The 11,591-nt window shown below is 54.3% G+C and overlaps 1 protein-coding gene across 1 annotated transcript; it reads left to right on the plus strand.

Moving 5' to 3' along the window:
* Positions 1 to 1,407: 1,407 nt before the first annotated feature.
* SOX14 (SRY-box transcription factor 14) lies at positions 1,408 to 7,069 on the plus strand. The gene has a single exon (XM_082003688.1). The coding sequence runs from the start codon at positions 2,396 to 2,398 to the stop codon at positions 3,116 to 3,118; it is 723 nt and encodes a 240-aa protein (XP_081859814.1). The 5' UTR covers positions 1,408 to 2,395; the 3' UTR covers positions 3,119 to 7,069.
* The last annotated feature ends 4,522 nt before the right edge of the window (positions 7,070 to 11,591 follow it).

Consider the following 11,591-nt stretch of genomic DNA (forward strand, 5'->3'; position numbering starts at 1 on the left):
TTTTAACGGGGGCATAAATGGGATGTAAATGAAGAAAATAGAGCCCCAAATGCCCCGAGCTGATCGAGGACCGATGCATCAAGGCACAGGCACCAGCCAATGAAAGCGGGGCTGCCGATTTTTTTAGCATTAATATTGCGAAGCGACATTAAACCGACTGGAAAGACTTTTCGGGGAGCAAAAGGCAGAGCCTGCCAGCCCTCGCTCCCTTCCGAACGATTTGTCTTACTACCCGCATTTTTGAGACCGACGCCAGATTTCCCTCGTTTCATCTTCGCCAGGGATGACAAATGATATAATTTATTTATTTCCCTCTCCTTCGCCCCCCCGGAGAATCTGAGAATAAACAATGAAAACAAAGGGAGTTTTATATTTTAAACGGCAGAGGGGAAAACACCGTATACGGGGGCGAGCGGGTCAGGGGGAGCGGCGCCAGCGCGGGTTTAATCGCGGATGTTAAGCGCGGCAGCGCGCACCTGGCCGCGACCGCTCCGCGGGGCAGAGCGCCGGCAGCCGGGGACGCTGGTATCGCTGTTTCCACGGGGCGTGGAGGGGAGGAGAGGCGTGTGTGTCTGTGTGTTTAAAAAAGAAGTTTCCACGCGTGACGCCCTGCCACGGTCACGTCCAAGCCGGCGGGTGCCTGCCGGGACGGGCAGTGCTCGGGCAACCGCGCGGCGAGCGCCCCGACAGGGCTATCGGGGCCACGCGTGGCACGGAGGTCCCCCAAGGGGGTTAACGCAGAGGTCTCCCGTGGGAGGGGGGGCAGCCGGGGGGAAGGGGGCCGCCTGTACACCCTTTTTTTGTTTGCGGGTCCCGTATGCACGCAGCGGCTGCCGCGGGTGGGTGGGGGGAGGCCCGTGGGATGCCACTCGCGAAGGTGGAGATTTCCCCGGAGAAGGTCCGGTGCCGTCCCGCGGGAGTCCCGCCCGCAGCCCCCGCTCTGGGCACGAGGGTCCCGTGAAAAATTCACGGCTGATTTTTGGGCGCAACGAAAAAAGCCGCCGGGACGGTGCTGGCGGCAGCGGAGCCAAACCCTCCGGCGCTGCCGGCCCCGTCCAGGTGAGCCGAGTCTAAATCATCTGCCCCCTTCTTCTTCTTCCTCCTCCTCCTCCTCCTCTCCGGCTCCGCACGCACACGGCTCTGCCGGGAAACGAAAGTCAGTTATTGCAAGCGGAAAGGAAAAAAGAAGCAAATAAGGTCGAGGGTGGCTTTTATTACTATTATTATTGATGTTATTATTATTATTATTAGGGGGGTGGGTAGGTCCCCGCCGATACCGGCACCCCGGCACGGAGCGGAGGCGAAGTTCCCGGCGGAGCGACCGCCCTGCCCCGGCGGGCGCACGGGGAGAGCCCGGAGGGGCCGGGGCGGCCGCCCCCCGCCCCGCCTTCTCCTTTCTCTCCCCGTGCGCCCGCCGTAAACCGGCGGGGCGGCTCGGGGCAGGGGGGGGTGCTTTTCGGCGCAGGTTTGTTAACCAAAGCAGGTGCTAAAAACCAATAAGCCTGGAACAAACGCGGTGCCCCCCCCCCCGGGAGCCGGGACGATTGTTTCCATTTAATAAATATTTCCCCCACGGGCGTTCCGCGGGAGGCAGGCAATTATTCAAAGCAAGCCGGGACGCGGGCCGGCTCCCGGGGTGAAGCCGGGCTGCGCGGAGCGGGGAGGGGCGCGGAGGGGGCAGCGGCCAGGCAGAACGCAGCGCTCGCCGCCTCGACGGCGGCGGAGAACCGGGAGGTCAGCGGGACCGGCCCCGCTCGGCGCACCGGCGGGACGGGGGGGGAGAATGAGGACGACCCCCTCCGCCTCCCCGCGTCTCTCACCTCCCCCCGCAGACTGCTCTTAGCGCAGCAGCTCACAAACGCCTTCCCTTTGAAGGGGGGGTGTCCTCCTTTCCCCTCCTTTTTTTTTTTTTCTTTTTCCCTCCTTCTCCTTCTCCTTCTTCTTCTTCCTCCTCCTCCCTCCCCTCTCCCCTCCCCTCTTCTTCCTCTCTTTTTAAGCGGGTCCCCCTCCGCGCTGATTGGGCGCCCGGCCGCGCTGCGAGCGCCCGCCCTGCCGCTATGTCAGCCTGCGCTCCGCGGCCCCCCGCCTTCCCGCCGCTCCGCGCCGCTCCGCGTCCCCACCGCCGGCCCGCTCCTGCGCCCGGCGGCTCGCCGCCCGCCTAGCCGCCCGCCGGGGGCCCCGCGCTCAGCGCCCGTCCTCCGCGCCGCTCCGCGCCCCGCCCCGGCAGGGCTCCCGCCGGGGACGGCGTCGGCGGAGGACCTGTGATGATCAGCTGAGCCCGCTCCTCCCGCTCCTCCGGCTCCCTCGGCCTCCTCTTCCTCCTCCTCCTCCCGCCGCCGTCCGGCGCCCCGCACCGCAGCCTCCCGCCGAGCCCTCCCGCCCGCCCGGCCGAAGCATGTCCAAGCCCAGCGACCACATCAAACGCCCCATGAACGCCTTCATGGTGTGGTCCCGCGGCCAGAGGCGCAAGATGGCCCAGGAGAACCCCAAAATGCACAACTCGGAGATCAGCAAGCGGCTGGGCGCGGAGTGGAAGCTGCTCTCCGAGGCGGAGAAACGGCCCTATATCGACGAGGCCAAGCGGCTGCGGGCGCAGCACATGAAGGAGCACCCCGACTACAAGTACCGACCCCGGCGCAAGCCCAAGAACCTGCTGAAGAAGGACAGGTATGTCTTCCCTTTGCCTTACCTCGGGGAAACCGATCCCTTAAAGGCCGCCGGGCTTCCCGTGGGGGCCACCGACTCTCTGCTGAGCTCCCCGGAGAAGGCCAGGGCTTTCCTGCCTCCCAGCTCAGCACCTTACTCCTTACTTGACCCCAGCCAGTTCAGCTCCAGCGCCATTCAGAAGATGACTGAGGTTCCTCACACCTTAGCCACCGGCACCCTGCCCTACGCCTCCACCTTGGGATACCAGAACGGGGCGTTCGGCAGCTTGAGCTGCCCCAGCCAACACACCCACACTCACCCCTCGCCAACTAACCCGGGCTATGTCGTGCCCTGTAACTGTACCGCTTGGTCGGCTTCCAGTTTGCAACCTCCAGTTGCCTACATATTATTCCCAGGCATGACCAAGACTGGGATAGATCCCTATTCTTCGGCACATGCGACTGCCATGTAACACCCACGGGCGTGTCTGTGTGTGTGCGTGCGTGCCTGTGTGTGTCCGTGTCCCCCCCCCCGCACTCCCCGGACCCGAGTGGCAGCTGGAACTGGGATTCCTTCGTGTGCGCGTACGTAAAACCTGCAGAAGGAAAAAGTCACCCGAAACAGGACTCTGGTGGCCGCCACCCGCCCGGGGACAGACGCGGACGCTGCCTCGGGGACTCGGAGATGCTCTCGCCTAAAGCTCGACCTGAGAGCTGGCCCCAGGCTCGGGGAGGGGGAGAAATCCGCAATGGAGGGCTCAGATAGAAACCCGGCACTTGTGAGAGTTGTAAATGTCTTAAAAAAAAAAAAAAGAAAGAAAAAAGAAAAAAAAAGCGAACCTTGAACTGCCCTTTCGGGACAAAGCGGGGGAGAAAAAGGAGGAGGAAAAAAAAAAAAAGGAGAGAGAGAGAGGCGGTTTCGACTTTTATTTATTATCTTAAAGTTCTCCAGGGTCTCATGTCACTTGGACTTGACTTTGGGAAGTCTCGGTTTTACTATGATTTTTATTTGTTTGGGGTTTTTTTGTTTTCGTTTTCCTTTTGCACATTAAAAGACGAGATCGGCTGTGTTATATATATAAATATATATATTTTGCCACCACGCACTACTAGGTAAAATTGCTTTTCATGTCAGAAAAAGGCTCTTCAAAGTTTAAAAAAAAAAAAGAGGGGGAGAAACATTTATATTTAAAACATATGATAGTGTTTGCTTAATTTAAAACAGATAGTCCTTAAATTTGTGTGATCCAGTGAGACTAGATCTAAGTTTACTTTAGACAGAGCGTCAGGTATGAAGTCAGGCAGTAGAATTGTAAAAAATTAATACTACTACTACTACTACTAACGAAAAACCGAATAAAACCAGATGGCAATTAAAATATGTTTTCACAATGTCTTGGGGAAGCAGAAGAAGGAAAAAAAAAATTAAAATATGTATCCGGCAGGATTTTACCTCGTTAAAACCCTTTTCATTTGTTGAACAAAGACGTTTTGAATAAAGACAATCTGTCATCAAACGAGGCAACTGCGTGGTGTAAATGCGGTGCCCTCCCAGCCCCGCGTCCCGACCCTCCGCACCCCCACCCCCGGTAGCCGATCTCACGGGGGTCGGGGCCGGTTTTGGGGCCGGACCGGACCGGGTCGGGCTCCGTTTGGAGCCCGTCGGGGAAAATCTCGGCTGCGGAGGTGAGAAAACTTTGGAAAAGAGGGGCTGGAGCCGCGGAGACCCCCGGTTTCTGCGGGGGGGGGTCCCGCCCCGTCGGGGAACCGGGCCGTCCCGAGCTGCCTCCGCGGCGGTGAAGTTTTTACCGGTGCGAGGAGAGATTTATACTTTGATTTTTTTTTTTTTTGGGGGGTGGATGTTGGTGGTGATGGGTTGGAATTAGCATCTTGTCCGGATCCATTAGTGATGTCGGGGGGGGGGGTGGGGGCTGTTCATCGGGGCCCCTTTGCTAAGGGAGGGGTGTCTCTCTGCAGGAGCGAGGCGGGTCTGGAGGAGCTGAGCAGCCGGAGTGACGCGTGTTTGGATGTGCTTTGCTCATTAAGTGCTCTTTGGAGACCGATGTTAGAATTAAACGGCCTAACGCAATTAACACACACGGGGCTGAATGGGAGGGCGAGGAAGGGGCAGATAAATAAACGAGGGATGCGGGGAAGGTAAACAAAAGGGGAGCGGAGAAAGGGGCTGAGAGGAGAGGTTAGAATGGCTGCTCCAGCCTCGTTTAGCATGACAAAACGGCTCTTACAAATGAGGACAATTAAAGGAGCTGGCTTCGGGAGGGCCTGGGAGCGGCGGGACGATCCGCTGGGACACGCGGGACTGAATGCGCCCTGCGTGGGGCGGGCAGGCGCACTGCAGCCAGCACTGCCCCACAACCGTCGGGGGGAAGAGCGGGGGGGTGCGGAGGGACACGGACAGGCGCCCCCCGCCGCCCCCCGGCCCGGCAGAGCTTGGGAGAACCCTCCGCGCCCGCGGGCAGCCGTGGCGGAGGGGGGGTGGCCGGGGGGGGACTGGGCGCCGGGGCCGGAATCGGGGCGAGGTGGGCAAGCGCGAAGCGGCGGACCAGGGAGCTTCAGCGGGAGTCTTCCCTCCCTCCCTGCGTCCCTCCTTCCTTCCCCTTCCTCCTCGCTTCTTTCCTCCTTTCTTTCCCTTTTTACTGCCTTCTTTTTCCTTTCCTTTCCTTTCCTTTCCTTTCCTTTCCTTTCCTTTCCTTTCCTTTCCTTTCCTTTCCTCTTTCTCTCCTTCCTTCCTTCCTTCCTTCCTTCCTTCCTTCCTTCCTTCCTTCCTTCCTTCCTTCCTTCCTTCCTTCCTTCCTTCCTTCCTTCCTTCCTTCCTTCCTTCCTTCCTTCCTTCCTTCCTTCCTTCCTTCCTTCCTTCCTTCCTTCCTTCCTTCCTTCCTTTTTCCCCCTCCCATTTCCTCCCTTCTCTCTGTTTCTTTCTCTCCTTCCCTTCTCCTCCTCCTTTACTCTCACTCTCTCTTTCCCTTTTCCTGCCTCTCCTTCTCTTTCCCTCGCCCTCTCGCCTCCCTCCGCTCCCCTTCCCTTTCCTCCCCCCGCCGTGTCACTCCCCCAGCTCCCTCGCCCGGCTGCAGGTGTGTAGCTATTTAACTCGCGGAGATAAATAAATTAAATAATGATCTTGACACCGCAATGAACCGATTACCGGCTTTGATGTCGAAGGGAAACCGAAAACAGAAAGGAAGGGGGAGAGGAGGCAAACAGCCATTCCCTCGGGGGGAACGCGGCTCCTCGTCAAACCCGTTTCCCCACAACTGTCTCCTCCTCTCAATAAAATCATTACACAAAAGGCCGCAGGGTTACGCGCACCACGCCGCGGGTGCGCGGCCGGCCGCTGTCCCGGGCCGTGCTGCGCCGCCGAGCCTCGTCCGCACCCGCGCATCCCCGCGCAGCGCGGAGTCGGGCGGGGACCGGCGCAGCACGGAGCCGGGACGGAGCCGCTCCGCCTCCCGCCCCCGCAGCTCCCCTCGCCCCACTTTTTCTTTTCTTTTTCTTTTCTTTTCTTTTTCTTTTCTTTTTCTTTTCTTTTTCTTTTCTTTTCCTTTTCTTTTTCTTTTCTTTTTCTTTTCTTTTTCTTTTCTTTTTCTTTTTCTTTTTCTTTTTCTTTTTCTTTTTCTTTTTCTTTTTCTTTTTCTTTTTCTTTTTCTTTTTCTTTTTCTTTTCTTTTCTTTTTCTTTTTCTTTTCCTCTCCCCACCTTCTCTCAGAAAATGGTTCTGTTTCGGCCCGTTGCTGCCTGCAGGACCACCTAGACAGCTACCCTTCCTTTAAAGAAAACAACCCGTAAGAGAGAAAGAGGGAAGGAATCGGGGGCAGAAGCAGCTGGCAGAGCCCTGCCTGCCGCCCGGGTGCTGGTGCTGCAGGAGCGACAAAGGCAGAAGGGGAACGATGTGGTGTTAAAAAAAAAACCCAACTTCATTTTAAAGGACACATTAAGCCCATAGAAGTCTCTGAGAGATATTACTTATTTCTGCTTATTAGTGATAATAGCCCAGTAAATTTGCTATTGAGTGTATCAAAGGCATTCAAAGAGACTTTGAAACATCAAAAAGATTGCGATGCTGATTTTACGGTTTTATTCCAGGCCCGACCTCCTGGCTACGTTCCTTGATAGTAGTGTTTAAAAGTAAGCGGTGATCAGAAACACATCCTCCTCCTCTTCCTCTCGGCAGCCCCGACCGGCCGGACCGGGCTGGGGACTCACGCGGGACACGCGTGGGGCTCCGGCCGCGCCGGCTCCGTGTTCCGCCGCTTCTCCGGCTTCTAAAGGGCCGGCGTGGGGGTGGGCAGGTGAGAACACCTCCCGCGCTGCCCGCGGGCAGGGCGCAGGCAGGAGGGTCCCCCCAGCCGGAGCGTGATCACCCTTAAAAATAATAATAATAAAAAGAATATAAAAAAAAAATTAAAATTTCTTAAAAATGGAAATACTGAGGTGGATGCAGCCGGGCCCGCCGCTGCTCCCTCTGCCCCCGGGCGGAGGGGAAAGCGGGCTGTGTTTTCAGCAGCAGCCTCTGCCACCGCGGGGCTTTACCCTTTTTTTCTCCCCCCCCCCCCCTTTTTTCCCCCCCTTCAGTCCTTAATTTTACTTCCCCGTCTCTCTTTTCTCCCTTCACACGCCTCTGTTCCATTTGAGATGTTTTATACCAACATCAAAGAGACAACCCAGCCTTTATTATTACTACTTTTTTTTTTTTTTTTGCCTTTTTTATTAGGGCAAAATACTTCATTATTACCGAACGCGCCGCGGTTGGAAAAGCTACACAAGAAATAACGCGCAGGGGGTCTATGCAGGTCCGCACCGCAACAAGCCAACATGTGTACGCGGAAAAACCCCAGAAATTAAATACAGGTTGATCCCAATTTAAAAAGGAGAGCGAGGGAGAGGGAGCCGGCTCTTTGAGGGTGTGAGAGAAAGAGGGGAAGAGATGAGTAGCTAGTAATTATTGAAATATAAGGATGAGATTAATTCAGAGGAAACAAACTATGAAAACAATTGGAGCCGAGTGAAAAGCAAAACCCAGATTAGAATTTGCTTGTGGTTTGTTGTCTGTCTGCTTTCTTTCCTCCTCCCCACCCATTGTCACAGTGCAAGGCAATGGGATTTGCACACTTGAGGTGTAATAGCATTACTGCATTAATTAAAATTTTCATTTCACGTCCAGATTGTTTACTTATCTGCTGGAAACATATGTCGGGAGAAGTTGAGATTCTGGATTCTGCTCCGCTGCCCAAGGTGCAGCGCAGTACGGGGAGGGGGGGGGAGAGGATGGCTTCAGATTTTCTTTTTTTTTTTTTTTCCACTGCATCCTCCAGCCTTATCTCTCTGCTGTAAATTAGAAGGAGACTCCATTGAACTGAATATGAAGATTATATTTGCGAGCGGCGCGTCCTAGAGCGGTCCCGGTCCACCCTTTGAAATGAAACACGCCGTCTTGCGGGCCCTGAGCCCCCCCCTCGCCCTCTCTCCCTCCCATTGCCGGGGGGGGGGGGGCTGGGGGGGACCCCACGACCCCCGCCCGCTCCTGCGGGGAGGGAGAGCCGCAGTGCTGCCCGCTCCTCCCGGCGTGTCCCCCCGGCTTGGCCCCGCTCCCGCCCGGCCAGCAGCCGTGAGAACCGGCAGCTTCCCCCGCCTCCCAAAAACTCTGCTTTCCCAAGGGACCCCCCTAGACCTCCTCCCCACACCCCCAGGAGGGTGTGCAGGGGGGCTGAGCAGCCCCGTTCCCGCCGTCGGGGCTCTGTCCGGGGCAGCGCGGCGAGGGTTGCCCGGGTGCCCGCAGCACTCCGGTGGGAACCCTCCCTTTATCTGCTCCCCCCTCCAATTCCCCCACCCCCTTTTTTAGGAGTGTTGGTTTTTTGTTTTTTTTTTTTTAAATTTTTTGCCCTTTTTTTTTTTTTTTTCCCCTCCGAAGAGACCCCTGAGAAGGCAGCGAGGTGCCGTCCTCTCCGCCAGGTCTATCTGTAATTGAATCTAGGTCAGTTATTCCAAAGCATTGGGAGAGGCTGATTCCCTCTTTCCGACATTTGGGGGGGCGGGGGGGAAGGAGAGGGGGGTCTTGCAATTTCATTTAAAATGTAATGGTGGATGAACCGATAAGCAAATAGGGGGAAAAAAGGCTCTGCTTAAAAGAAAAAAAAAAAAAAAGAAAAAAAAAAGGCATGCTTTTAATATGCTTCCAGATGGGGGAAAAATGATTTACATGGAAGTTTATTTCCTCTTTGCTGATATGAAAGAATTACAGATACAAAACCCACTGATCTATAGAATAAAAAAAAGAAAAGAAATGTTATTTTCCTGTAAAGGTATCAGTTCATTTATATTCATTTAACCATCCATCCATCAATTCACTTTCTCACTCCCTGCACATTCTCTCTGCCTCTGGTAAACCTACCCCACCAATATACTTCTCCAGAATATACAATGAAGTTTCCTTAAAAAAAAGAAATAATAAGAGATTCAGCTGAAGTAGGTAAAGCAAAGTTTCCCTTCTCCCCGCCCCGTCCCCCCAGTTCCTATTTTATGTTACAGACTTTGAAGAAATTAGCAATATGCAAAAATGTTTTAGTTTGGAAAAAACGTCTGTGTATACCTACAAATAATATATGCAATATAGATGTTATATACGCGTCTACCTGTGTATATATTTTTTATATATATATATATAGAGTGGAGTTTGTATGCTCAACATGTATGTATGGTGTCTCTATGCTTATGTTATACCAACAGCTCATTCTCTCCCTATGTGCGTGCCTGTAAAATAAAATATACGCATATTGTACAGATATTTACAGCATTCATATATTGTAAGTGCACGGACATAGATTTAAACATGCATCCAGCCGGCGTATGCTGTATATATGCACAATATATATGATGCCCATGCACACGCAAAGGCAACGTCTCTCTGAATTGGAGCAGAACGTTTGTATTTCAACATAAAATACTTTCTTAAATCTTTAACATGGGTCCCTTATGAGCGTTGAGGTACGTACGGCTGTATATGGCACGTGCTCATATTTGTGTCCACTACGCACACACAGGGAGAGCGGGCTACCGGAGGGCACGCGTCGGCCCGGTGGCCTCAGACCTTCCAAATCGAAGGGCCACGTCTGTAATTTTTTACGTTTAGGGATGGTACCTGAACCCAAGACGCAATTTTCCTTCGTAGGAGTAGAGACCAGAGACCAAACCTCTCTCACTCTCGGCAACACCTTCAAGTATTAAAACACCCCCCTCCCAAGTGAGCTCTTCCCCGTGGGCTCCGCTCGCTCTGCGTGAGGTGGGGCCGTACCCGAATTCTTTCTTCCCCCGCTCTCGGCGTGCCGGCCCCGGCTCGCGGGAATAGATACGAGGAGGACGAGACCGTGCGCCCAAAGACGGAGGCTGCTAAAACCATCCGTCATTTCCCGGAGACCTTCGCAGAGGCTGGAAGCGGAGGGATGCGGAGTAACTTCTTTTGCTGCTCTGAATGTAGCAGCAAAAGCTGCGTAAGAAGTTGCCTTTTCATTCTTAAAAGCAGGTAAATAGAGAGACAGCTAGGTATGGAAGTGCCTATATATACAGATAAAAATATGTCTCTTCATCTTCAACTGGCTACGGATATAGATCCGCATATAATTTTTCTTACGGCCGCCTGTTAAAAGAGCCTCAAGCCGGCACTCGGCGGGGGGGGGGGGCCTCACCAATCTTTTTAAAAACTCCCCATATCAATAAAGCAACCGGCCGGTCACCCCGCGACCACCCAACCTGGTGACAACGTAGATACCGGCGACCTCGCGGAAGCCTGCCCTGCGCGGATCCCCCGTAAAAGCGCGAGCCAGATCGAAGGCTGGAGTTACCAAGACTCCGTATTCGTTAAGTGACACCTGCAGCCGTTAGCCCTGCTTCGTGTTCCCAACCCGTGCCTGAATAAATACATAATCATATCACATAGCATAATTAATAGGAGTAGCACCATGAAGGACGCTTAAAGGAAAGGCTGTCGAAAGAGACTTCCTGAAGATAATCCTTTTAAAAGGTTTCCTTAAAATGCAACCACTAGCGGGAATACGGCAGGTTTAGTTCCAGCACCTTAACACCTCGGGATAGCGCAGTTTTAGATCTTGTTAACGTCTTTCCTTTAACAGTGGCTTGACTTTTGATTTGGGGGTTGCACTTTTCGGAGGATCTCGTTGTTGCTGTGGTTCTCAACGGAGAAGGTCCCCAGGGGAGGAGGCCCAGCCCGGCTCCCCTTTCCATTGACCCGTCGGGGACTCACAACCTCCTTTCTGCTGGAAATCCAATGCGGTCGCATCCTGCCCGCTCGTAATAACCTTTCTAACCTCACCTCTCCGGAGCAAGCGCTGGTGTCCCGCACTTTTGTCTAATGACCCATTCCAGTAATTTTCAGGGTGCTGCTGAATTTGGTTTTTTCTTATGCCGGATGGCACCCCAACTCCTGGGCCACGGAATCAGGGTTCAGCTGCTCCCGAGCTCTTTGCTTAGTGGTGTTGCCCGCCTCCTCCGTTGTGCTCCTGCATGGCATCACCTGCCAGGGTCGGTAAGTAAATTGTTTTCTTGGCTTTTTTTTTTTTTTTCTCTCTCTCTCTTAAAATTGATGTCTGTGTAAAATGAGGCAGAGCCGCACAGCAACCGCGGGGCTAGGAGATAAATAAGAAACAGCGGGCTCCGCTCGATGCTCCCCTGAACCCTTCTTCCTCCGTTTCTCACCCCATGAGTCCTCTCCATGATTATTTGGCATCCTCACGTTTCTCAGGCTCCATGGAGGGGGGCAAAGCTTGAGAAGCTCAGACCACGCAGGGGAGCGGACCTCTATTAGGAAGCCGTGGGAGTGCTGAGGTCCTGCCTTTTGCTGTACCTGCTTGAGGTCCTGCTTTTTGCTGTCCCTGTTAGTCTAGAGCTTCGCCCAGGATGCTTCCCGCTGGTTTTCAGC

The sequence above is a fragment of the Phaethon aethereus genome (assembly GCF_964289735.1).
Source record: "Phaethon aethereus genome assembly, chromosome: 9".
Lineage (NCBI taxonomy): Eukaryota > Metazoa > Chordata > Aves > Phaethontiformes > Phaethontidae > Phaethon > Phaethon aethereus.